This window comes from Thalassophryne amazonica, chromosome 5, assembly GCF_902500255.1.
Source record: "Thalassophryne amazonica chromosome 5, fThaAma1.1, whole genome shotgun sequence".
Taxonomy (NCBI): domain Eukaryota; kingdom Metazoa; phylum Chordata; class Actinopteri; order Batrachoidiformes; family Batrachoididae; genus Thalassophryne; species Thalassophryne amazonica.
Genome location: NC_047107.1, coordinates 20238727 through 20266426, shown reverse-complemented (window position 1 = coordinate 20266426; position 27700 = coordinate 20238727). Strand labels below are relative to the sequence as shown.

General features: G+C 44.1%; 1 protein-coding gene across 1 annotated transcript in view; it reads right to left on the bottom strand.

Annotated features, from left to right (window-relative positions):
* Positions 1-27700, bottom strand: part of hmcn2 (hemicentin 2) — a 356871-nt gene that overhangs the window by 305415 nt on the left and 23756 nt on the right. Inside the window, 3 exon segments of the mRNA XM_034169771.1 lie at positions 11894-12016; positions 21830-21988; positions 22183-22253. Coding sequence (XP_034025662.1) covers positions 11894-12016; positions 21830-21988; positions 22183-22253 — 353 coding nt within the window.

The following is a 27700-nucleotide window of genomic DNA, read 5'->3' as shown; positions in this document are numbered from 1 at the left end:
CCAGGGTGTGGAGGGGGTCCGGTTTGGGAACCACAGAATCTCGTCTCTGCTGTTTGCGGACGATGTGGTTCTGTTGGCTTCGTCAAATCAGGACCTTCAGCATGCACTGGGGTGGTTTACAACCGAGTGTGAAGCGTCCGGGATGAAAATCAGCACCTCCAAATCCGAGGCCATGGTTCTCGACTGGAAAAAGGTGCCTTGCCCTCTTCAGGTCAGTGGAGTGTCCTTGCCTCAAGTGAAGGAGTTAAGCATCTCAGGGTCTTGTTCACAAGTGAGGGACGGATGGAGCGTGAGATCGATAGACGGATCGGTGCAGCATCAGCAGTGATACGGTCGCTGGATCGGACCGTCGTGGTGAAGAGAGAGCTGAGCAGGGGGGCAAAGCTCTCGATTTACCGATTGACCTACATTCCGACCCTCACCTATGGTCATGAGATTTGGCTCATGACCGAAAGAACAAGATCGCGAGTACAAGCGGCCGAGATGAGTTTCCTCCGCAGGGTGGCTGGGTGCTCCCTTAGAGATAGGGTGAGGAGCTCGGTCACTCGGGAGGAGCTTGGAGTCAAGCTGCTGCTCCTCCATGTTGAAAAGAGCCAGCTGAGGTGGCTCGGGCATCTTTTCCGGATGCCCCCTGGATGCCTCGCTGGAGAGGTGTTCCGGGCACGACCCATCAGGAGGAGGCCCTGGGGAAGACCCAGGACACGCTGGAGGGACTACTTCTCTCAGCTGGCTTGGAAACGCCTCGGGGTTCCCCCGGAGGAGCTGGGGGAGGTGTGTGCGGATCGGGAGGTCTGGGCGGCTTTGTTTGAGCCGCTGCCCCCGCGGCCCGACCGCAGATGAAGCGGAAGAAAATGGATGGATGGATGGATGGATGGATGGATGGATGGATGGATGGATGGATGGATGGATGGATGGATGGATGGATGGATGGATGGATGGATGGATGGATGGATGGATGGACATGCTGCCATCCAAGCAACATCTTTTTCAGGGACATCACTGTTTAGTTCAGCAAGACAATGCCAAGCCACATTCTGCATGTGTTATAACAGTGTGACTTTGTAGTAAAAGAGTGCAGGTGCCAGACTGGCCTGCCTGCAGTCCAGACCTGTCACCCATTGAAAATGTGTGGCACATTATGAAGCACAAAATACAACAACAGAGACCCCGGTCTGTTGAACAACTGAAGTCGTACATCAAGCAAGAATGGGAAAGAATTCCACCTACAAAGCTTCAACAATTAGTGTCCTCAGTTCCCAAACGCTTACTGAGTGTTGTTAGAAGGAAAAGGTGATGTAACACAGTGGTAAACATACCACTGTCCCAGCTTTTTTGCAGGCATCCATTTCAAAATGAGCAAATATTTGCACAAAAACAATAAAGTTTATCAGTTTGAACATTAAATATCTTGTCTTTGTGGTGTACTCAATTAAATATAGATTGAAGAGGATTTGCAAATCATTGTATTCTGTTTTTATTTACATTTTACACAACTTCACTGGAATTGGAGTTGTAAACATAAATGTGAATTCTCTTTCACCTGAACAAAACCATGAGTACTCTGTCACCTGAAATAAACATGAGACTTCATCACTTGAAAGTGACCATACGTCATGTGTTACTCAAACATAACCACAAGTCATCCATTATTGAACTTGAAAACCAAAAAAAAAAAAAAAAGCAACTTTTCCTCATTTAATTTCTTGATTCTTCTTTATATTTGTGTTCCTGTATTGGTAATTAATGCTAAAAGACAAAAAGTCAGTTGCGGTGATGAAATGTCACCCCAGGTCCTAATCTGAGGTGGCTCATGTGAGTGGAAACATCCACCTTCCCCTACTGTTGTGTGGATCTTGAAGAGGCAGTGCTGTCTGGGGCAACAGAACTCACTGGGTTTGATCTGCTTGCTGCTCAGTAACTTGCAGTCAGGTTATAGGCTGCTTTGCTGGACATTGCAGCCAGCCTATACCCAGGTTCTGTAGGTGCTGTGCAGAGTGGAGATTTTCTGTCTTCTCTTAATTCTGATCTTCAGTACTTGGATGGACTGAGTGTTGGGTATCATTGTGGAGTCAAGTGACCTGGTTGCTTTTGTCAGTGAGGAAAAGTTCACTGACTTCGGCTTTGCTGATGATAATGTGATCTTTGCGGAATTAATTGATGTCCTGGTCAGAGGTGGAAACTCCCGGCTTCAGAAAGTAAACAGACAGCTGGCTTAGTGGGAGTATGTCACAAATATATGGGACTTTTATGTTCTAAAGCCGGGGTTTTCTCCTTTTGATCTTGGTTGTACCAGTGGAGAACCTGACTAAGGACACAGTATGGGCAGTTCTGTGATTCATCAAGACTGAGGTCCAGGGTGCGTATCCACGAAGCAACTCAAAGTCCTCTCAAAGAGCTCCTAACTTAGCTTAAAATTTCCAGGCAAGGAATCTTAGCCCAAGACTGAGGCACTAGGTGTCTGAGTGCATGTCTGAGCAAGGAGGAGACAGAAACTCCTATCTTTGTGAGGAGGCGGGGTTGACCCTGTTGCTAGGTATGACAGAGTCCTCTAAGAGCTGTGATTGGTTGTCACGGAAAGGGGAGGAGAATTTAAAAACAAATGTGCTCCGCCCTCCTAGTCATGAAGGGACAGTGAAATCAACCGATCATTTAACCTGAACTGTATTAGGATGTGTAATCGTGAGGATAACTCAGTGTTATGATGATGAACCTCATCAAAATTAAATGAATTGTTACACAGCTTGAAAATGTTTGAACGCACCTCATTCACATGCCGAATATCCATATATTAAAAGTGTGCATGCTTGCGTGTGTGTGTTTATTTAGTATGTTCATTGTGAGTACACTGAAAAAAGAGAATGTTTGAACCAACTTAAAAAAGTGTTACAATTTGTAAAAAACCTGAATGAATTAAGTTGTTTGAACTTAAGTTTGAAAGTTAAATCAACTCTAACTTACAAACTTAAGTTCAAACAACTTAATTCATTCAGGTTTTTACAAATTGTAACACTTTTTTAAGTTGGTTCAAACATTCTCTTTTTTCAGTGTAGATAATATAATTGCAAATATGTTAAAAAATACATGCATGACACAAGAAAGTGAAAAAAACTTATTCCCATTGTGGTCCATTTAAAATCAAATGACAAAAATAGAAGTAATAATCAAAGATAATAACAATATGAATAATACAGATAATAACAATATTAACAATATTAATAATAATAATAATCATAATAATAATAATAATAATAATAATAATAATAACAGTGTGTGTATGATAAAAACAATCTAAAAAAATTTATAAATACAATGAGACAGTAAATTAACAAAAACTAATTACATAGATCAAGCCGGTAGCATGTTACCGACTCACTGTCATCCTACATATGGAGAATATCTCTGCTTCCTCTCTATTTTTCCACCATCTTCTCTGCTAGGTGCCAGTTTGGCACCTTAGGAGCTCTCTTAAGGCCTAAGGTGCTTTGCGGACAAATTCTAAGAAATATCGAAGAATTTGAGGAATTCAAAGATTTTTCTTAGAATAATGTGATGTGGACCTATTTTTAGCCTGAGGCAGCTTCGTGGATACAGGCCCAGGATTTTAATAATTTCCTCCACTCAGCCTTGAGCAGCATGCCTGTATGAAGTGAGAGTGTTGACGTTATCTCTAAGAGCTTCTGCTTCGGAGACTTAAAGATGGAAGAGGTTTTTTTTTACTTATTGACTAGTTTAACAATTACTTACTAATAATTACTTATTATTAGTTTTTTACTTTTAATTATTACTTTGATTTGATCAACAAAAACAAGCATAATTCAAAGTTCTTGTTCAACACAACAGTGGCGTAGCACCAAATTCTGGGCCCTAGGTACTAGCCATATTGAAGACCCCCCCCCCCCCCACACACACACACACACACACACCGTTATGTTCTTTTTTGTTAACGCAAACACGAAATTTCTAATGTGTAGTCAAACCAGGTCTAAATCATGTATACCTTAGATCAAACCTGGGAGTCCGAACCCTTTTTAAAGTTGGGGGAGCAATATTGAGTTGGGGGGTCTGGGGGACCATTAATGGTGCAATTTAGCTAGCTTTCAAGCTCACCTCTCTTTTCAAAGAATTTGGTTAGCAGCTGCTTTCCCTCATTTAGTTTTCTTTCCCTGTCCTTTTTTTCTCTTCTTTTTTGAAATCCGGACTTTGATTTTTTAGGAAAGACATATTTTATTTTAGCCCAAACACTGGGGCTGCAACTAACGATTATTTTACTGATCAGTTCATCAGTCGATTATTTTTTTGATTAATCGTTTTGTTTTTTTTACTTACATGTGTTTTGCCATTATTTCTTTAAGTGAGTTATTACTAAAAGGCCTTTATCACGCAACATCAAGGTTTGAGCTTGTAACAAAGTTATGTTATATTGTTGTCAAAAACATACCTCGAGTAGTGTTTTGTTTTATTTTGCACATGCATACGTGACCGACACACCACAAAGAGATTTCTATCAGGTTTCACCCCATTATGGGCATTTTTAGATGCCTACAGCAACTATCTCAACCACTGACAACATATTACAGCAAGAGTCCACAAAACTATTTTAAAGGCCTGACTAAAGTGTAATATGTTATATTTAATAAGATATTTTCATGAAAAAAGACACAAATGTGCAGTTTACTGCATTTTATTTTTTATTGTGTAAAAACAGAACTTAGATGTGGTTTGACCGAAACAAATTGTCATTGTGGAGGATTAAGAGTCACTAGGTGTTCACAGGAAACATTTATTTATGTTCATTGTTAGTTGGTTTAATCTTTTCTGTTTTGTTTTATCAGATTCTTTTTGTCGGTTTCTCTAAAACTGTATTGTGGCATTATTAGTTATTATTACTATTGTTGTTGTTGCTATTATTATTAATGATATATAAATAAAAATAAATGAATAAAATATTACAATTTGTAATACATTTGACTATTTTACTGAGCCATGAATTATTATACAGAAAACAAATGTGCTGACAGCAACAGCTTAATGTTAACTTCAACATTGAAAACGCCATAGACATGCTAACGCATTAGCATCAGTCCCGTTTTTAAGTTACCTAAATACATCTATCAACTGTTTCAGAAGACCATAACAAGTCAGATTAACATAAAAAGATAAATATTACTCACAGACATGTGCTCTTTGGGGTTTTAGTGGGGAAAAATTAAGATTAAGTGAACTAAAACACTGAATCAACAAAGCACTAGATCGAAGCACTGCTTTGATCTGCAAATCACTGCTTCGATTGGTTCAAGGTTCAAAGCAAAGCTGCGCTACAGAAACAGTTGATTTATATTGCGGTAAAACAAAGTTATTTAACAACTAATTGATGACTAAATTAGTTGACAACTATTTTAATAATCGATTAAATCGACACCTCCTCTTTCTGTCAGATCCCGTTTGGGATGTGTGTGTGTGTGTGTGGCAGAGTGCCGCCTGTGCGCCTGGACTAAACCATTGCACAACTGTGCAGGGTGGGAAGAGCCCTCAGAGATCTTTCAATATTATTGTTAGAGCAGAATTATGCTTTGCAACATTTATACATTCCTTCTAATTATATTCTTTTACAACATGAATTATATGGACATTAATATGCAGCACAAAAATGTATTTAATGCCAGTTTTTGTGGGCTCCCCCAGGCTCTGGGCCCTGGGTACACAGTACCCTTTACCCCCCCAATCCGACACCCCAGACCACCTGTAGTTTGCTCTCCTTTTACAGCAAAGGTTTTCCAGGATTACTTTGAGAAGAAAATAGAACACATTAGGTTAAACATATCCCAGCATGCCTTAGCCCAGCGCACTACACCCTACATTTGAGGTGGGCGCCATTACTGAGGTATTACCTAGATTTACAGAATTTGAGAGTATCTCTCTAAGCATGTCGACAAAACTCGTATCGTCTACAAAAAGCACAGCTATCTATTTGATCCTATACCAACAAAAATGTTTAAGTACCTGTGGCCCACTCTTGGGCCAACTGTGCTGGAAATTATTAAGCTTTCTTTAACTTCTGGATCTGTTCCTAAATGTTTCAAATCTGGAGTGATTAAACCATGATTTAAGAAACCTAATCTTGACCCTAATGTATTGAAAAACTATTGGCTGATATCAAATCTATAATTTTGTCTGTCCTCAGATGAGCCTGAGCTTGCATGCAGGTTCCTCAGTGATGAGGACCTAAATAACTGGACAAGGCTAAGGAAATGCCCACATATTACCTGACTGCAGCAGATAGTAGTCTACTTTCAGGAAGTGAGGATGGACCTGTTGTCCATTTAGGCAGTCAGTAGTTAGGACCCAGAGCAGGTTTTTGGCATGATAACCATAAATTATTTTGGCTTTTTCAGTTTTCCACAGAAGACAGTGAACATTGCCTCCTTGTTGGTGATGTACAGGATGCTTCTGCTGTACATCAGGAAGAGAAACCTCCACTGTGAGCTGGCTGAAGTAGAGAAGGCCCACAGGACACAGAGATTATAAGAGACCTATGAAGAGGTCAGGAGCTTTAAGGAGGCTAAAAAAAAAAAAAAAGAAAACATACAAATGCCAAAAAGGATGCTTTGCTCCAGCAAACAGCACAAAGTCTCAGGATAAAGATGGAAGACATGAAACAACAGTTTAAACATGATCTTTGTTAGACCAAAGAGACTGTTGGAGGCCAGTGACAAAAATTGAGCTCAGCTGCATCCTGTTTCCACTGATCTTCCTTAAGATGTTTCTGCAGCTTCACTGGAGTCCACCTGGGGTACATTCAGTTAACTTGACATGATCTAGAAAGGCACACACCTGTCTGCATATCAGGTCCCACAGTTTATAGTACATGTCAGAGCACAAACCAAGCATGAAGTCCAAGGAATTGTCTGTAGACCTCTGAGACAGGCTTGTCTCAAGGCACAATACTGGGGAAGGGCACAGAAACATTTCTGCTGCTTTGAAGGTCCCAATGAGCACAGTGGCCTCCATCATCCGTAGAAGGAAGAGGTTCTGATCCACCAAGCCTCTTCCTAGAGCTGGACGTCCCTCTAAATTGAACGATTAGGGGAGAAGGGCCTTAGTCAGGGAGGTGACCAAGAACTTGATGGTCATGCTGTCAGAGCTCCAGCATTCCTCTGTGTAGAGTGGAGAACCTTCCAGATGGACAACCACCTCTGCAACAATCCACCAATCAGGCCTGTATGGTAAAGTGGCCAGACGGAAGCTACTCCTTAGTAAAAGCCACATGGCAGCCCACCTGGAGTTTGCCAAAAGGCACCCGAAGGACTCTCAGACCATGAGAAACAAAATTCTCTGGTCTCATGAGACAAAGACTGAACTCTTTGGGGTGAATGCCAGGCATCATGTTTGTAGGAAACCAGGCACCATCTCTATCGTGAAGCATGGTGGTGGCGCATCATGCTGTGGCAATGTTTTTCAGTAGCAGGAACTGGGAGACTAGTCAGGATGGAGGGAAAGATTAATGCAGCAATGTACAGAGACATCCTGGATGAAAACCTGCTCCAGAGTGCTCTTGACCTCAGACTGAGGCAACAGTTCATCTTTCAGCAGGACAATGACCTTAAGCACACAGCCAGGATATCAAAGGAGTGGCTTCAGGGCAACTCTGTGAATGTCCTTGAGTGGCCCAGCCATACTTGAATCTGATTGAACATCTCTGGAGAGACCTGAAAATGGCTGTGCACCGACACTCCCCATCCAATCTGATGGAGCTTGAGAGGTGCTGCTAAGAGAAATAACCCAAAATAGGTGTGCCAAGGTTGTGCCATCATATTCAAGACTTGATGCTGTAGTTGCTGCCAAAGGTGCATCAACAAAGTATTGAGCAATGGGTGTGAATACTTAGGGATTTTTTTAAAATAAATTTACAAAAATTAAATAAATAATTAAAAAAAATTCACGTTGTTATTATGGGGTGTGGTGAATAGAATTTTGAGAGGAAAAATTAATTTCATCCATTTCAGAATAAGGCTGTAACATAACAAAATGTGGAAAAAGTGAAGCGCTGTGAATACTTTCTGGGTGCACCGTGCATATATACTTTATTTATTCTTTAATTACCTCTCTACAATCATCTGTGCGCTTGTATACAGCTGTGCTCAAACGTTTACATTTTTTTTGGCCATTTTTCAGAGAATATGAATAGTAACACAAAAACCTTTTTTTTCATTCATGGTTAGTGGTTGGGTGAAGCCATTTATTGTCAAACAACTGTGTTTACTCTTTTAAAATCATAATGACAACAGAAAATACCCAAATGACCCTGATCAAAAGTTTACATACTAATGTGAGCAATACACAGTATTAAGAACAGTAGCATGTAAGCGTTTGAGCACAACTGTACATATCTATTCATACACTATTGTGTGTACTGATATTTACGGAGCCCTGGAAGTGTCATCGCAAATTGTTTTGCATGTGGAGAGAATGTGCGCACGTTTTATTATATTGTGTGCTCATTTTCTTATATTGTGCACGTTTTATTATATTGTGTGCTCATTTTATAATATTGTGCGCATGTTTTATTATATTGTGTGAACGTTTTATTATACTGTGCGCTCGTTTTATTATATTATGTGCTCATTTTATTATATAGTTTGCACGTTTTATTATATTGTGCACTTGTTTTATTATATTATGTGCTCGTTTCATTATATTGTGTGCACGTTTTATTATATCGCGTGCTCATTTTATAATATTGTGCGCATGTTTTATTATATTGTGTGAACGTTTTATTATATTGTGCGCTCGTTTTATTATATTGTGTGCTCATTTTATTATATAGTGTGCAAGTTTTATTATATTGTGCACTCGTTTTATTATATTATGTGCTCGTTTCATTATATTGTGTGCACGTTTTATTATATTGTGTGCTCATTTTATAATATTGTGCGCATGTTTTATTATATTGTGTGAACGTTTTATTATACTGTGCGCTCGTTTTATTATATTATGTGCTCATTTTATTATATAGTTTGCACGTTTTATTATATTGTGCACTTGTTTTATTATATTATGTGCTCGTTTCATTATATTGTGTGCACGTTTTATTATATCGCATGCTCATTTATAATATTGTGCGCATGTTTTATTATATTGTGTGAACGTTTTATTATATTGTGCGCTCGTTTTATTATATTGTGTGCTCATTTTATTATATAGTGTGCAAGTTTTATTATATTGTGCACTCGTTTTATTATATTATGTGCTCGTTTTATTATACTGTGCACACGTTTTAACATCATTTGAGTAAACAAGGGCACGATCTACTTAAACGTGGCCACAATTTGTTTCCTGGTTTGTTGACTAATAGCCAACATTTATGTGCCAAGACAATATTGAGTGCACATTTTACAGTGTAATACATTGCCTCATTAGAAATGGATCATGGTCAGGGTATATCATGGTTTGGGCACACAAGGACATACACAGAACTCTAGCTACCCAGCAAGGCATCATCTGGAGTTTAAGCACATTAAAAAGGATGCTGAGGGCGAAGCATCTCCCCGTAGTGAATATGACAATTTAGGTCATATTATGGAGTTCATTTTGAACAAAAGGAAAACATGCGCTTGTTTTATTAATTTGACGGCTCAATTAAAGGAAAAAGTGCGCTCGTGTTATTAATTTGAGGGCTCAATTAAAGGAAAACGTGCGCTTGTTTTATTAATTCGAGGGCCCAATTAAAGGAAAATGTGCACACGAATTATCACGGTCAGGAAAACGTGCGCACGTTTTATTAATTTGACAGCATATTTTATTAATTCGAGGGCTCAGTTAAAGGAAAACGTGTGCACAAATGATCATGGGCAGAAAAAAATATCACTTTAAGTGACCTCTCCCGGGTTCAGTCGATATTTGTATGTCACTGTAGTAATTTATTTATACATTACTGTACATACCCATCTCTATAGTATCCATCTCCTATTTGGCTACTTCACTCCCAACTTGACTACACTTGGTATTTAATGCTTTTTTTGCACTTCTGGTTATATGCCAACTGCACTTCATTGGCCCTGTACCTGTACTCTGCACAATGACAACAAAGTTGAATCAAATCTAATCCAAATCAGATCCTTTCAGGATCAACTAATTGAATCCAGCCGCACACTTTAATCTTAAACATCTGCTTCAAATTAACATCACTGGGAACCAATGCGGTGCACGGTTCAGCATTAAAAGCTCTTTGTTTTACTCACTTCCTTCTGTTTGTGGCAACTGCAAACAGAAGGAAGTTGCTGCCTAATGCTCCCTCAACCACCCTACCACCACTGTCCCATCTCCTGTCTGTCGCAGGAGATGGGATCTGCCCCCCCCCACCCCCCACCCCCGCTGCCTCCTTCATCGGCAGGATTCAAGTGACACTCTGCTCATCCCACAGCTGTGACAGGGGCCAAAGCCAAAACGAACAGTGTACATTATAACAAGTTGTATAATTAATTCCTTTTCTTTCAGCGGTTGAGTCTTCTGGTAGAACTACCTTCCGCTGGCTTCGCACCTGTATTTTTAACAACAGACTTTCGACACAAGATGAAAATCCTCATTTTCAAAGCTGTTGTCAAGCCAACCCTACTGTACAGATCTGAGACCTAGACCACCTACCACCAGCACCTGAAAACCCTCAGGCAATTCCATCAACATTGCCTGAGGATCTGCATCAGGTGGGAAGACAACCATCCCAACATCAGCATCCTGCCTGAAGCCAAGCTCAAGAACATAGAGTGCTCCAATATCAAGAACCAGCTTTGGTGGGTGGGTCATGTCATTAGAAAGGATGATAGCCAGCTTCCCAAGCAGATCTTCTACTCCCAGCAGAACAAAAGAAAATGGTCCAGAGGGCAGAAATACAGAAATAAAGCTACAAGGGCTTCCTTCACAGAAGAGAAGAGGAGAAAGAGGAAGATCCTGACCGGCAGACGCTTCCCGCAGCAACCACATATAGCATCTGTCAGAAACAGTGCAGGTCAAGACTGGGCCTATTCAGTCACCTCCGCATCCAGGAATTGATCAAGAGGCAGTCTTCCTCACCACCGAGGGATTGCCACGACTCCTCCTCCTCTTCATGCATCCTTGAGCAAGACACTGTACCACAAACAAGTCCCTCATGGGTATGATGCAAAAACTGCATCCTGGTCCATCCAAAGGTCATCTCCAACAAAGAGCAATATGACACCTCTCGGCACCACAGGGTCCACTGTGGTGCTGAGAGGTGTCCTCCCAATGCAACAAATAAATACATGCAAGAATGGATGCATATTAAGAAACAAAATAAAGATGACCACACTAAAGATGAAATATATTGGGTTTGTACAGTCTGCAATGACATAGAAGTCTAAGTACATGTAATAAAGTACATGTATTTTATTTTAAGTGTATTTATTATCCATACTGAACCAGGTTTTTCTGATTTGGGGTTGTGAATAATTTGACATCAACACTAAAAAATATGACCAATAGTTCTTGAGATATGGCACAACATCCAGAAAAGCATGCAGAGATGGAAACTACAGCGCTCACGTCATTTATTTATATTTTTAATCTGACTGGTACATGACTCGTGCAATCCAGAATCGCATCCCAATTAAAGCTGTGTCACAGTCTGTTGTGGCTTTCGTGGCACGTTCTCCTCAGTGGATGTGAACGATTTTCCTCAAATTTGTGCGGTCGCTGGTGTGTTAACGTCTGTGTCACATGAGAAGGGAATTTTGTGGAGGCTTTGGAGTCATTTTTGAAAGCTGTGATCATGTGTCAAACTGGATTTATTGTTCTACTTTAGGAGATGTAAAGTTTGTTTGTTTGTTTCTACATTTATGGCCAGCGTTGAAGAAGGTTTGGTGCAGTGACCAGCTCTCACCTCATTGACCTGCTGCTTGTCCAGGTGAAAGATCTGTCCAGAGGAGGTGGCGGCAATCTCCTCGTAGGCTCTGTATCCGGGCTGAGAGCGGTCCCCGCAGTCGCCAGTCAGCACAAACACCACCTGGACAAGAAGACCACCACTTGTTTATTCGGCTGCGGCGTGACATTATCATTACCAACATTAATTAAGTACGGCTTCGCCAAGCATCATTGGAACATAGTGCATGACATCATAGAGCAACGTTAGTCTTGATGTGACAGAATGCAGCATTTAAATTTAATGCTAATCAAACAAAGAACTCTTTCATGAAAGGTTAAATATAGATGAATGTAGGAGAACAATATTCTGTCAACTGGATCTAATGAAATTCCTCTAAAGTTGACGGAGCAGCAGCGTGAAAGGCTGCGATGCATCAACTCAGAAGCAGCAGTGACTCACATCAGACTGCGCTGAAAGATCGGTTTACAAGAAAATACCCCCGGCTCTAGGGCAGACGTTTGTCTATTTTTGAAGTTGGGGTTGTAAGGGGGGGAGCAGTGTAATGCAGTTAGATAATAAAAACCATGTGGCACATACCACCATATACTTGTGCTGCAGATTTATGTCAGAAGTAGTGAGTTAAAAACTAGAAGCATACTCAGTAGAGTGTTGACTCATACCTTGAAACTCACTAAGCCCATAAAAAATAAATAACAAGAGCAATCAGAGATTTCTGACATCTGCCAATCCGGATCCAGATCACCTCCAAAATTCAGTGGAGTCTTCCATGCCCTAACATCTATCTGTGGCAGAAATTTGGTGAGAATGAGTGAAGTAGTTTTGAAGAAGTCCTACAACCTATATGAAGGGAAATCTTGATCAGAATCTGGATCCAGATCACCTTCAAAATTCAGTTGTGTCTTCCATGCCCTAATATCTGTCTGTGGTGCAAAACATACATACACTACAACATGACTCAAATGTGCAGTTCTTATCACATTTTATTAATTTATTTATTTGTTGTGTCTTTTTTTTTTTTTTTTAATCCAATCCAGTAATTTTGACAAATATTGGACAGATATGGTCCAAAATATTGGATATGTGCACTCCAAACAAGAGCAACCAAAGATTTCTGATGTCCGCCAAGGCGGTTCCTGTTCACCGCCAAAATTCTGTTGCGTCTTTCATGCCCTAACATCTATCTCTGGTGCAAATACGGTAAGAATCTTTTGAAATCTTCAAAGCCTATATAAAGTGAAATCTTGATCCAGAATTTTGATTCGGATCCAGATCACCTCCAACGTTTAATGGAGTCTTCCATTACCTAATATGTATCCATGGTGAAAACCTGATGAAAATCCATGAAGTAGTTTTGATGTAATCCTTCAAAGCCTAAATAAAGTGAAACGTGATTCAGAATCTGGATTCAGAACGAGATCACCTCAAAAATTTTATGGCGTCTTCCATGGCCTAATATGTATCTGTGATGAAAATGTCATCAAAATCCGTGCAGTATGTTTGATGTAATCCTGCTAACAGTAATCCTTCAAAACCTATATGAAGTGAAACTTGATCCAGAATCCGGATTCAGATCCGGATCACTTCCAAAATTTAAGGAGTTCTTCCATGGCCTATTATATATCTGTGGTAAAAATGTTGGCAAAATCTGTGCAGTAGTTTTGATGTAATCCTGCTAACAGACAGAGACAGACAAATAAATAAATAAACACCAATGATTTTATTACATCCTTCACAGATGTAATAAAAACTGCATGAGCAAATTAAATGTTGGAATGATTTACAGTAACACTTTCCCTTGCCTTTCCCAGGCCATACACCAGATTTGTTTGGGTGTGATGAGTGGCTGCAAAGGTAGAGCGCCAAATGAATTAATCGTAGCCAAACAGATAAATGAACACAACGTAACTGTGCATTTTCTGCAGATGTCTGTGTTATACCTTTCAAAACCTCCCTCTGTGCCTTCACGCAGCGGGTTGTCACTGAGGTCTGTCTGTTTGTGGGAAATGGTTTGAGCAGATGTGTATCAGGAGAAAGGTTTACTGACCTTAACTGATGTTGTGATCTTTGTGGAATCAATGGATACCCTGATTGCGACACAAAAGCTGAATGAGAAACTGGAGTGTTTGGGTTTGCGATTGTCCTGAATCAAGACTAAAATACATGCTTCCAATGACTTCCTGGACTCGGCCATTGGAAGTGTTTCTGGGTACGGTGAAAGTGCTGAAGGCATTCACTTATCTCAACAGTGACATTTCATGTCTTGGAGTCTTTGGCCCTTTGAGATGGAGAGACACCTGGGACAGTCTGATGGAGTCATGGGATCAATGGACAGAGATGTTTGTTATTGCAAATACTTCTGCAGGAGAACAAGGCCCAAGTCTTTAGAGTCCTGGTGCTTCCTGTCTTACTGTATGGTTGTGAGTCTTGGATGCTAACCAGTGATCAAAAGTGTTGACTGGATGTTTTTGGTCCAATATGTCTTCAGAGGATCCTCGGGTATGTTTCCTCTCCTTTTAATTCATGTTATTAACAATGGAACAGGTCTCAGCCTCACTACATCTAAATTCTGGGTCTGTTAGTGAAGCACAGGGTTAGCTGCCGGCAACTACCTTAGTATTCTCTATGCTTCCCTCTTAAATTACTACTGGTGAATTAATCCCTGATGCCCTGTTTACACCGGACTGAGCCCTATATAAGACCTACAAGATCATGACATTTGGTCAACTCTCACAAGTCTTGGCTGGTCTTTGTTGTGATCTGTTATTTGCGTTTACACCAAGCTTGTATAGTGACTGAATTGTACGAGTGAAAAATATGTTAATATCCACAATCAGTGATGCAACCCCATGCAGAGTCAATTTAGAGTTTATTATGACCCAGAGGATCAGGTTCAGAGTGAGTTGAGACATGTGCAAGTTTATCAAGACCGATTAAGAGACCCATGTATCTGTTAACTGGTCGCCCAAATTGTATGAGTGTTTTAAACAGTTCAATACACTCGCACACCTGTTGGAAACTGATGGGGCATGATGGAGAGTGATGGTGACCAAGAGGGATCTTTTTTCCAACCATGGAGACCCCATTGTGACCACCCTGCAACCCCAGTGGGAGTCAGTGAGAGTGACGGTAAGCAGAGGGCATTTTTTGATCACAACTCAGTTGTGGACTCAGTGCAAACGGGGTGTTAGGTGCAGTTATTTCCAGCTGACTGGCAGCACAGTGGTTTAGTGGTTAGCACTGTTGCCTCACAGTGAGAAAGTCATGGGTTTGATTCCCGTCTGTGGCCTTTCTGTATGGAGAGTGCATGTCTGCTTGAGGTTTCTTCCTCATTATCACCAGAGGGAGGAGTTCCTTACCACTGTCATCTGTGCCCTTGCTCAGGTGGGTTGGTAAGGTTAGACCTTACTCATGTGAGGTGCCTTGAGGCAGTGTTGTTGCGATTTGAACTTGTATAAATAAAACTGAATTGAATTCCTGCTGGTATGATTTTGTCTCCAACCAGTGGTCAATTAGGCAGTCTAAGATGAAAAGTATGTTTCTCTGGGCATGATCCAAAATGTAGGTGCCTCAGGGTTGAGGACCCCAGCAGCTGGAAAGTGTAGGTGGCTACTTTTAATAGATTGGAGTGGACCTGTTGTCTACTAGTGATTTCTATCCAGTATCCAACCTGAATCCACTTCCAGACCTGACCAGTCAGCATCTGGAGACATTCATTTACCCTGCAAATCAGTACTAGTGACAGTTATTGTCATCGCTCATGTGTGTACCTGTGTACAAAATAACCTTAAAAAACCATTGAGCAGAAATGAGTTTCCCCAAACTTTGCAAGAAAATTCCTTATAGGAGCATCTTTAGATAATCAACTTTTGAAGCAGCTTGGTCAAATTTCGAGCTCAAAGTTGTCAAAAATATCATCATGATGAGATGATATCACTAACACATCATCACTATAGATAGAAAAAGACATTCATGATGTGTAAGTACACTTGTTCGCTCCAATGCCTTTTTTCATTGTTATTACATCCACCAAGGATGTCTGACTGCTGAAGACAGTGGCCACCTGGGCGCAGGGCTTGGCGGCTCCAGTGTTCTTCAGGTCCACAGGAAGCTGTGTGGGATCCGGCTCTTCTCTCGCCAGACGTCTTCTATCTTCGAGCCTGCCCACACGTCACCTTGTGTATAATTGACATTCCACCACATTGTTTTTGTCTGTACTTCGTTGTGCGATTCACAACATTAAATTGTTACTTTTTGGCTTATCCATTGTCCGTTCATTAACGCCCCCTGTTGTGGGTCCGTGTCATGACACTTTCACAACAGGATTTCTCGGCCAGCGTCATGGATCCCGAGGGGCGTCAACCATCACTTGAACAGCCAATGGAAGAGCGAGGTGCACAGGCGCCAGCAGGAGGCGTGTTAGGTGAGCTGCAGCACATCTTAACCGCTTTTACTGCTCGGTTGGACTTAGTCACCGAGCAGAGCAGTGTTCTCAATCGTAGGATGGAGGCTCTCACTGCCCAGGGAGAAGCGCATGCTCAGCGCACGGCTGCAGCACCTCCTCCTGCTGACCGAATGCCAGAGACAGACATTTCACTGGTCGTTCAACGAACCCCCCCCACCTTCCCCTGAAGCATACATAAGCCCTCCGGAGCCATACGGAGGCTGTGTGGAGACGTGCGTGGACTTCTTGATGCAGTGCTCGCTCGTCTTTTCACAGCGTCCCGTCATGTACACGTCAGACGCTAGCCGGGTGACTTACGTTATAAATCTGCTTCGAGGAGAGGCACGTGCCTGGGCTACGGTGCTCTGGGAGCAGAATTCACGGCTCCTAACAATTTACACTGAGTTTGTGAGGGAGTTCCGACAGGTGTTCGACCACCCTCATAGAGGCGAGACCGCTTCAAGTGTGTTGCTGTCGATACGGCAGGAGCGTCGGAGCGCAGCGAAGTATGCAGTCGACTTCCGCATCGCGGCAGCGCGAGCCGGCTGGAATGCTGTTGCGCTCCGCGCCGCCTTTATAAACGGACTGTCTCTGGTCCTTAAGGAGCACCTGGTGGCGAAGGACGAGCCGCGGGATTTAGATGGGCTTATCAACCTGGTTATACGGTTAGACAACTGATTAACAGAACACCGACGGGAGCGAGACGAAGGGCGTGGTCAGGCACAAGCCGTCCCTCTTCCTCCCGGGTCCGAAAGGGAGCCGACTTCCCCACGCTCCACAGCCAGGGCTCTTCACGTGACGACAGCTCCCCCTGCTGACGTTGCTATGGAAACGAGCAGGGCCAAAAAGCGATCAGATCAGAGACAAAGGAGGCTGATCCGTGGAGAGTGTTTTCTCTGCAGCTCAACCGAGCACACACAGAGAGAATGCCCCAAACGGTCAAAACAGCAACACTCGTCCTTAGAGGGTGGGTCACAACACCCACGCGGGGGAACCCCGAAGATCTGCACGAATCCCAGTCACGATCCTGAGTGGGGATCTAACCCTTCATGCCCCAGCACTGGTCGGAGGGGAATCTGCTGGATAGCAGATGGGCAAAGGAGGTTGGGCTCCCTCTAGTGGCCTTACCATCACCATTGTCAGTGCGGGCACTAGATGGCACCCTTCTTCCACTAATCACACACCAGACACAGCCAGTGACATTGGTGGTGTCTGGGAATCACAGGGAGGAGATTGTGTTTTATGTAACACCTTCTACCTCCCGAGTGAATTTGGGTTTTCCATGGGTGTTAAAACACAATCCCCGGATTGATTGGCCGTCTGGGGTTGTGGTTCAGTGGAGCGAAACCTGCCACCGGGAGTGTTTAGGATCCTCGGTTCCACCCGGTGTGACAGCTAAGGAGGAGGCATTAGTCCCCCCCAATCTGGCGGCGGTGCCAGCCGAGTACCATGACCTTGCTGACGTCTTCAGCATGGATCTGGCACTCACACTGCCCCCACACCGTCCGTACGATTGTGCCATTGATTTGATACCGGGTGCTGAGTACCCGTCCAGCAGGCTGTACAACCTCTCACGTCCGGAACGCGAATCAATGGAGACCTACATCCGGGACTCGTTAGCTGCCGGGTTGATCCGGAACTCCACCTCCCCAATGGGTGCTGGTTTCTTTTTTGTGGGCAAGAAGGACGGCGGACTCCGTCCATGCATTGATCACAGAGGGCTGAACGAGATCACGGTTCGCAACCGATACCCGCTACCTCTGTTGGATTCAGTGTTCACGCCCTTGCATGGAGCCCAAGTTTTCACAAAATTGGATCTTAGGAATGCTTATCACCTGGTTCGGATCCGGGAGGGAGACGAGTGGAAGACGGCATTTAACACCCCATTAGGTCACTTTGAGTACCTGGTCATGCCATTCGGCCTCACCAATGCGCCCGCGACGTTCCAAGCGTTGGTTAATGACGTCTTGCGGGACTTCCTGCATCGGTTTGTCTTCGTATATCTAGACGATATACTCATCTTTTCTCCGGATCCTGAGACCCATGTCAAGCATGTACGTCAGGTCCTACAGTGGTTGTTGGAGAACCGACTGTTTGTGAAGGGCGAGAAGTGCGAGTTCCACCGCACTTCTTTGTCCTTCCTGGGGTTCATAATCTCCTCCAACTCCGTCGCCCCTGATCCGGCCAAGGTTGCGGCGGTGAGAGATTGGCCCCAACCAACAAACCGTAGGAAACTGCAACAGTTCCTCGGTTTTGCAAATTTCTACCGGAGGTTCATCAAGGGCTACAGTCAGGTAGTTAGCCCCCTGACAGCCCTGACCTCCACTAAGGTCCCCTTCACCTGGTCGGATCGGTGCAAAGCCGCGTTTAGGGAGTTGAAACGTCGGTTCTCGACTGCACCGGTTCTGGTGCAGCCCGATCCCAATCGCCAGTTTGTAGTTGAAGTGGACGCCTCTGACTCAGGGATAGGAGCCGTGCTATCCCAGAGCGGGGAGTCCAACAAGGTTCTCCATCCATGTGCCTACTTTTCCCGCAGGTTGACCCCGGCTGAAAGGAACTATGACATCGGCAATCGGGAACTTCTTGCGGTGAAGGAGGCTCTTGAGGAGTGGAGACACCTGTTGGAGGGAGCATCAGTACCATTTACAGTTTTCACGGACCATCGGAACCTTCGGACCGCCAGGCGTCTGAACCCCAGGCAAGCCCGCTGGTCGCTGTTCTTCGGGCGTTTTGACTTCCGGATCACCTACCGCCCCGGGACGAAAAACCAACAATCTGACACCCTGTCCCAGGTGCACGAAGAGGACGTCAAGACCGAGCTGTCAGACCCCCCTGAAACCATCATCCCCGAGTCCACTGTCGTGGCCACCCTCACCTGGGACGTGGAGAAGACCGTCCGGGAGGCCCTGACACAGAGCCCGGACCCGGGGACAGGTCCGAAGGACAAATTGTACGTCCCACCAGAGGCCAGGGCTGCAGTCCTTGACTTCTGTTACAGTTCCAAGCTCTCCTGTCATCCAGGGGTGCGAAGGACCGTGGCAGTGGTCCGGCAGCGCTTCTGGTGGGCGTCTATGGAAGCCGACGTCTGGGAGTATGTCCAGGCCTGCACCACCTGTGCCAGGGGCAAAGCCGACCACCACAAGGCCCAAGGCCTCCTCCAGCCTCTGCCCGTGCCTCATCGCCCCTGGTCTCACATCGGCCTGGACTTTGTCACGGGCCTCCCACCATCCCAGGGCATGACCACCATCCTCACGATAGTGGACCGGTTCTCCAAGGCGGCCCACTTTGTGGCCCTCCTGAAGCTCCCGACAGCCCAGGAGACTGCAGACCTCCTGGTCCACCATGTCGTGCATCTGCATGTGATTCCATCGGACATTGTCTCGGATCGTGGTCCTCAGTTCTCCTCCCAAGTCTGGAGGAGTTTCTGCAGGGAACTGGGGACCGTCAGTCTCTCGTCTGGGTACCACCCCAGACGAATGGGCAGGCAGAGCGGACGAACCAGGAACTGGAGCAGGCCCTCCACTGCGTGACCTCCGCACACCCGACGGCCTGGAGTGACCATCTGGCCTGGATCGAGTACGCTCATAATAGCCAAGTTTCATCTGCCACCGGCCTCTCCCCGTTTGAGGTGTGTTTGGGGTACCAGCCCCCATTGTTTCCGCTAATGGAGGGAGAGGTCGGGGTGCCCTCGGTCCAGGCCCATCTGAGGAAGTGCCGTCGGTTGTGGCGTACCGCCCGCTCTGCCCTGCTCAGAGCCCGGACGAGGGCTAAGGCCTATGCAGACCGCCGGCGTTCCCCGTTCCCTGCATACCAGCCCGGGCAGGAGGTCTGGCTATCCACAAAGGACATCCCCCTGCAGGTGGAATCCCAAAAGCTGAAGGACAGGTACATTGGACCGTTTCCCATACTCAAAGTCCTCAGTCCGGCCGCAGTGAAGCTGAAGCTGCCAGCTTCACTGCGGATACACCCCGTTTTTCATGTGTCGAGACTCAAGCCCTGCCATACCTCACCACTGTGTGCCCCGGGACCAGCGCCGCCTCATGCCCGGATCATCGACGGGGAGCCCGCGTGGACGGTACGCCGGCTCCTGGACGTCCGTCGAAAGGGCCAGGGGTTCCAGTATCTGGTGGACTGGGAGGGTTATGGCCCCGAAGAGCGCTTCTGGGTGAAGAGGAGCTTCATCCTGGACCCGGCCCTCCTGGTCGACTTCTACACCCGTCACCCGGACAAGCCTGGTCGGGCGCCAGGAGGCGCCCGTTGAGGAGGGGGGTCCTGTTGTGTGGGCCGCTGAAGAGGAGGTACTGCTGGCCCACCACCACAAGATGGCGCCCTGCTTGAAGTGCGGGCTTCAAGCACGAGAGGGCGTCGGAGCCACCGGGAGTGACAGCTGTCACCCATCATCCGTACCAGCTGTCACTCATCCACTACTCATCACCACCACCATAAAGGCCGGACTGCAACTCCACCTCCCCGCCGAGAAATCAACTACCATTCAGGTAACTTCTCTGCTGACTTCCACTAAGTAATAATCTGAACTTCTTTGCAGCCGTTTTCCTGTGGTGTGTCCTTATCTGTGGGATTGGTGTTTGGTGTGGACTGCGACGGCTTCGCCTCACACCCCAAACCAGATAAGTGGTTAAACAGGAGCTGCACGAGTGTGTGATTGGAGGTGGAGGTGCTCCCTCCTTAAAGAACACAGACTGTGGGATTACTGAGTGTGCGAACTCACACTCATCAATACTGTTTCTGTTCTCTGCCAGCAGTACCGGGTCTGACTGCTGAAGACAGTGGCCACCTGGGGCGTAGGGCTTGGCGGCTCCGGTGTTCTTCAGGTCCGTTGGTGGTGGAAGCTGTGTGGGATCCGGCTCTTCTCTCGCCAGACGTCTTCTATCTTCGAGCCTGCCCACACGTCACCTTGTGTATAATTGACATTCCACCATATTGTTTTTGTCTGTACTTCGTTGTGCGATTCACATTAAATTGTTACTTTTTGGCTTATCCATTGTCCGTTCATTAACGCCCCCTGTTGTGTGTCCGTGTCACAACACTTTCACAACAAAATCTCTGATTGCTCTTGTTTGGGGTGCACATATCCAATATACTGGATCATATCTGTCCAATATTTGTCAAAATTACTGGATCGGATATTGGAAAAAAACAAACAATAAATGAATTAATAAATGTGATAAGAGGTGCACATCTGAGTCATGTTGTAGGCTATGTATGTTTTCCCTGGGTCAGTAGAATAGTTACTTAATTTATTCATTTCATTTATTCATTAAACTGTCTCATACTGTACGGAACATAAACTGATGAACAGATGTAGGACTTTGTGTGAAGCACAATTGCAGACTTGTCACGGTGTTTGAGAGTAAAAAGTACACACTCAAATCCCCCCAAAAAAGACTGAAACAACCAACGTCCATCATGCAGGTGATGTCAGACACTGGCGCATTGACTGAATGATTCTGCAAAACCCTGCAGGAAAGTACCTGTGACTGACGGAGCTGCACCAGTTGCAGAACGTCTCTTTTGAGGCGGTAGTCTTTGGCCCTGGCGTCAGTAAAAACGTAGATGAAGGATCCAGGCAGAGAGACCTCCAAAGCTTTTTTTATGGCTCCAATGCTCATCTCAGGACAGTCACCTCCACCCTGGGTGAGAACACAGCACAAGTACCTAAAATTCACCAGCTAGATTATTCTGTAATAATCCTTTGAGGGACAGTTGAACTGGTGGATTAAATGTGTTAAAATGATACTATATGTAAAGATTTAACAACTCAAAGCATATCCGAGTGAAACAATATGCTACTTTCAATCTGATGGAATCATTTTCTGGTGCTAACCTGAACAAACAACTCTTGTAGGTCCTGTTGGAACTTTCTGGGGTCAGTGGTGATGGATACCGGGCCGATATCTGCAAGGAGACGTGGTGTAGAACATGGTCGGAATGAACATGAGACTTGGAAATGTAATCAAAGAACCTCAGCTCAATAAGGGAGTTTAAGTTTTCATCATTTTGCATCAAACTGTACAAAACAAATCAACTGTCTGATATGAAACAGCAGATAGATGCATGTACACCAGTGGAGCACGTTAACGAAAATAAAAATCATTGCAATTATGAATTTTTTGATTAAAAAACACACTTTGATGTACTTATAGCCAAAGGAATACCAGAACTATTTAGATATTGCACCATCATGGATTTTCAATATTTCCCCCATTGCAATACCATCCATCCATCCATCCATTTTCTTCCGCTTTATCCGGAGTCGGGTCGCGGGGGCAGCAGCTCCAGCAAAGCCGCCCAGACCTCCTGATCCATTGCAATACCCATTTTCAGATTGATTATGTTATCAGTGATAGATATACAATACTGATGACCAAATTCAATACCATATGTAGTTGTAACTTTTGAGAATTGCCATTCGGTCATTGAAAATTCAAGAAAGCTGACATGTTTCATAGTGGTGACCATGACTGGTATTGTAGTTTCAACCAGGATGTGTAAACTACATGGTTGATATTCATGACCTTGGCATGAAATCATAGATTTCTTCACTCTCACAACTCATGACTCAAAATAAGTGATGACCAGTGCAATCCCTGTGAACAAGTTCACTCTAATTGATATGAAATTCCTCAAAATGAATATATATATATATATATATATATATATATATATATATATATATATATATATATATATATATATATATACGCAAATTAATTTATTAAATTAAATTCATTGTGCATATAAAATCTCCCATGTAACAATGGGTAACCATTTCACTAGGTTTCTTTAGTCACAGTCTTTATGAAATATGAGTTGTAAAATAAAATGTACTTTGGTTTGATCACAACCAATAAATTTAGCAAATAGGGGTTTTCACTAAAACTACATATAACCAACTTAAATATCACAGAGATTCAATGGAAAGACCATTGCAGGTCACAGCAAACTCATTTGTGCCTAAACTAAATTCATTCATGGGTTTAAGATTCAAAATGGCACCCAAAGTGGCCGCCGATAGACCCTTATCAATGAATCTCTGTGATATTTAAGTTGTTTATATGTTGTTTAAAGGTGTTTTAGTGAAAAACCCTATTTTGGCGTTCATCTTGGATAACCGGCTTGAGGCCAGTTTTTATTTTTGGGAACATCCTGATTGTGTTTTGGGGTCATCTAAGGAACCTAAAAAAGTTGGTTTGGTTTAGTCTGGGGTGGGGGGGGGGGGGGTGCAAAGGTAGTGGTCGTAGCTCCCCTAGTAATGTGTGTTTCATCATAGCAAAGTGAGCTAGCCGAGTTAGCCTAGCCATTTGGGTTGAGCCGCATACTCCTTTCAGGAGAGTATCCCATATGGATAAAGCATTTTTGATGAGTACTAGTATGATTTGAGTAAAACACATCAATATCTGTGCCCGTGCTGAAGGAAAATCCTCATTGGGTAACTGACTGTCTTCACGCTCTGTGATTGGCCAGTCACACACAGCACCCGCCCCTCCCAACACAGACATGTCTCTCCAGACTTTCACCATCTCTGGCTTCAACATGCGTGTGCGTGCACACGTTGTCAAGACAACAGAGCTGCAAATGGGTGTGGAATCGGACAGCACAGACTCGCTGCAGATATGGTCAGACACTGGCACTTTGTTTTGATTTTGTTTTAAAGCATAAAGGTCGCGTTTGCTTTGTTTTTCTTTTCTTAGTTTCGATTTCATTAAGGTCTTTTTTGCACTCTGCACCCGCGAGTGGGAGAAGTCCAGGCTCAATCATCCACTTTTTCTCAATGATTTGTGACTTTGTGAGTTTTTTCCTTCGTTCAGCAAACGCCGTGTGCCGTGTGACCGGGATTTTTCTTCAGCTCGCCTCTGTTTCAGTTTGTGTGATATTTAAAGTTACTTGGTGAACTTTCGTAAAGAACGCGCTGCATTTGACAAGACAGAGCTGAAAACAGCTTGTGTCATGTCGGCCACTGCCTTCACTCTGGTCATTTTTTTTTTTTAACCGTATGCCTGCTCTTAGTTTGGCTGGTGATATAAAGTAGTTGGAAAATTTTTGCTCGTACTGAACGCGGTGCTTTTGAGAAGAATACAATGAACAAGGCTGATGTGTTATTTCCCTGTTTGCCATCACTGGATGTTTGCATGAATCACCAAGTTCACACAGATGATTAAAAAATAAACAGTCTGACATACCACTTACGTATACACATGCACACATATAGCTGAACACACAAAGTAGCCTATATTAATATTTTTTATTGACTATGGCTGCATGAAGTAACTGGGTCGACAGGTCCCCTCTATTTCATGACCACTGCAGAAGAAGACACCCAGTCCCACTTCTGAATGGAGCCACACCTTGGACAGAGAGAAAAACAGAATCAGTCAACAGAAAGACTACAAATAAGGTATCATTTATCAGCAGTAAGCAACAAAAAAACTAAAATACTAAGGTGATTGTCGGCCACTAGCCCTAAGCTTCACTAAAAGACCCAGACTTGAGATAAAGTTGAGGTCTTGTATTAATCCAAACACTGATGTCAGGATGCTGCCATGCAAGGCACTCACTACACACTGGGAACAACTTGGGGATTAAGGACCTTGTGCAAGCGCCCTACGTGGGTGCTTGGTCTGGCTGGGGTTTCAAATGAGGATCCTCTGGTCTCCAATCCAATGTTTAACCACTGGACCATCACCTCCCCCAACATCTGTCTGCTGCAATCAGGTGAAAAGTGAACAAGTCCTTTGCCTTTTCCAGTTGCTGGAATCCTCAACACTGTGAAAGTCTTTTCAGCACTCCCCTTCAGAGTAAGACACTGGGCTGTGCATTGAAAAAGCAGATTTTCAATATACAGCCTCCAAATATTTGCAGGACACAAGTCTGTGGCTGGACTGGCCTGCCTCTGGTAGTCATGTCCACAAGGATTAAGAGTACATCCCTTGGATGTCGTTGACCAGTTCGATCTACAAGGTAGTTCTGTTGAGGACACCAGTATCTGGCTCCAAACACGGTCTCCTTAACATGCTCCTCTATGGCGGCCTTTGTTGTAGGGATTGATTGCACATTGTGCCTCTTCACAATTAACTTCCTCCTTGCTTTGTCCCTTTTAGTGCAAATGTTGGTTTAGTCGTAGAGCAGGAAAAAAAAACATCTCAATTGTAGTCATTGCTGCCTGTGCATTGGCATCAGGGGCAGAAGATGCAGTGGATTCAAAAGGGGATAGGCTTTGGAAAGACAGTTCACACAGTTTTTCTGTGGAAATTAGAACTTGATACAATGTCAGAAGGCCAATGTGTGAAACACTGGAAGTTCACACGTCTTTTCAGGGCCAAGACCTACTGCAGTTTCATGGGCTGCTAAGTATCAAAAACCCTTTGCAGTTCAAATTTCCAACAAAAGCTTATCTCCTGGCTGTGGACCCTGAGCCAGTGCCATGGCAAGCACCCAAACATAAGTACTAACTGTCTGAATAGTGTTATGCTGCATGAACCACATGTCAGCATATGAGTAACAACTTCCTCATGGAGCAACTGAAGACCAATCTGGAAGTGATGGTTTGCTATGGACTTTTACATCATCGGTGACAATAAGCACTTTATCTTCTTGCTGCTCGTTTTGACGGTTCCTGGTAGTGGCTAGTATCACATGCACGACACATCTTTGCAACTCTTTTCCATGCTTTGATCTTATGGCAGTTATCAAAAACTCAGACAAGCAGTAGTTCCACAGCAGTTCAAGTCTGGGCACACTTTCAAGTTTTCTGGTCATATTTCGAAATGAAGCGCATCATCGTAAAGACTAAGTTCACTGATCTACAACTGTAACTACTCCCCATATCTGCCTTGAATCATTGGCGCACAGTACAGAGCTTTCAGTCAGTTTTAGCCGCGTGAGAAGCTGATGGTCCTTGACCATCAAGGTCCACAGACCAGAAAAAGACATTGATAAGAATAACATTTGATAATGTATTGTATGAATGCAGCCAAACTTTACTGCAACACAGGATTCACATTAATAATGTGCAATAGCTGCAACAGCCACAACAGGTTTACTACAAGTTTCTCGTCAGGTGTGGAAGCATGCGCCAATACTGTACATTCAAATCAATGACCCTGATAGACACCAGTTTCAAAAGTAGCCATCTATCTGCTGCATTTGGGTAAAAATTGGATGAGTCTTTTGCCTTTTTCAGTTGCTGGGGTCCTCCTCACTGAGGCACCTGTGTGCTGAATAATGACCAGAGAAATGTACCACATGGCCAAAATACTGTAGGAGATGTTCCCTCGTGATGCAAGCGATACTCCTCATCTGAGTTTGCCTCAGGGTCCTATCTCAGTGGGCTGAGACAGCCTGCAAACGGCCTCACAGGGTGTCGCCAGCGTCGCACCTGGATTTTGAATTTTTGAAAGTTGGTGAGGTGACAAAGCTCCTCCCAGTGTGCTCCCAGAGTCATCGCTGGTGTCGTGCGACCCTCTGAATGTACCCGCTGCAACTCCCAACATGAATGATTCATGAGAGAACTGTGGGAGAGGAGGCGAGCAGGGGCCCGGGACACACTCATGAGGTGCGAGGGAGCACGCCTTAATATCAGAGATGATCAGAGAGGAACAGCTACTTCTGGAAGTGGCTGAGCTGCTGTCACCCTGGCCTCAATTGCAGGACATCAGGACTCCTGCTTGAGCTTTCTGGACTTTTTTTTTTCCTTCTTCTTTACCCGAGGCCAACAAATATGGCCATCAGGTATTGTGAAGGGTTTTCTGTCTGTCCATCCATCCATCTGTCTGTGCCCAGCATAAGTCCAGTATTATCATTGCCAGAGTCTTGAAATTCATAGGGAACATTCTCGGGACACAGAGGTTGGACAAGTTCAAAGATGCTAACCTTGACATCTTTTAAGAGGTTAAAAAGTCACATTCTGTTCCTATATTTATGGTATGATCTCACAGACATTAGCGTGGTGACATCACTTCCTGGTGTAGCTAGCTGCTAACTTTGCTTTGTTTTTGGCTAAATATAACACCTTTCTCATATAATATGTAAAAGCTATTGAGAAATAAACACTTTTAAAACTGAAAATGCTGTTTTTGTAACATGATAACACCTCTGGAAGGATTTACAAGACATTACACGGACGTCAGTGTGCATGCTAACTTCCGTTAACTCAAAGCTAACTTCCGCTCTTCACCTCCGTGTTGATAACCATTCGTAAGATTCAGGCGGTTTTCGATGGCTTTCAGTTGAGTGAGTATCCGAGAAATTGTTTAACAGCTGGGCATGTTCAAACTTGTCCTGTGAGACTTCCAACGGAGGTGTTTTGCTGTGGCGCAGCGCCATGAGCGGCTGGGTGCCGATGC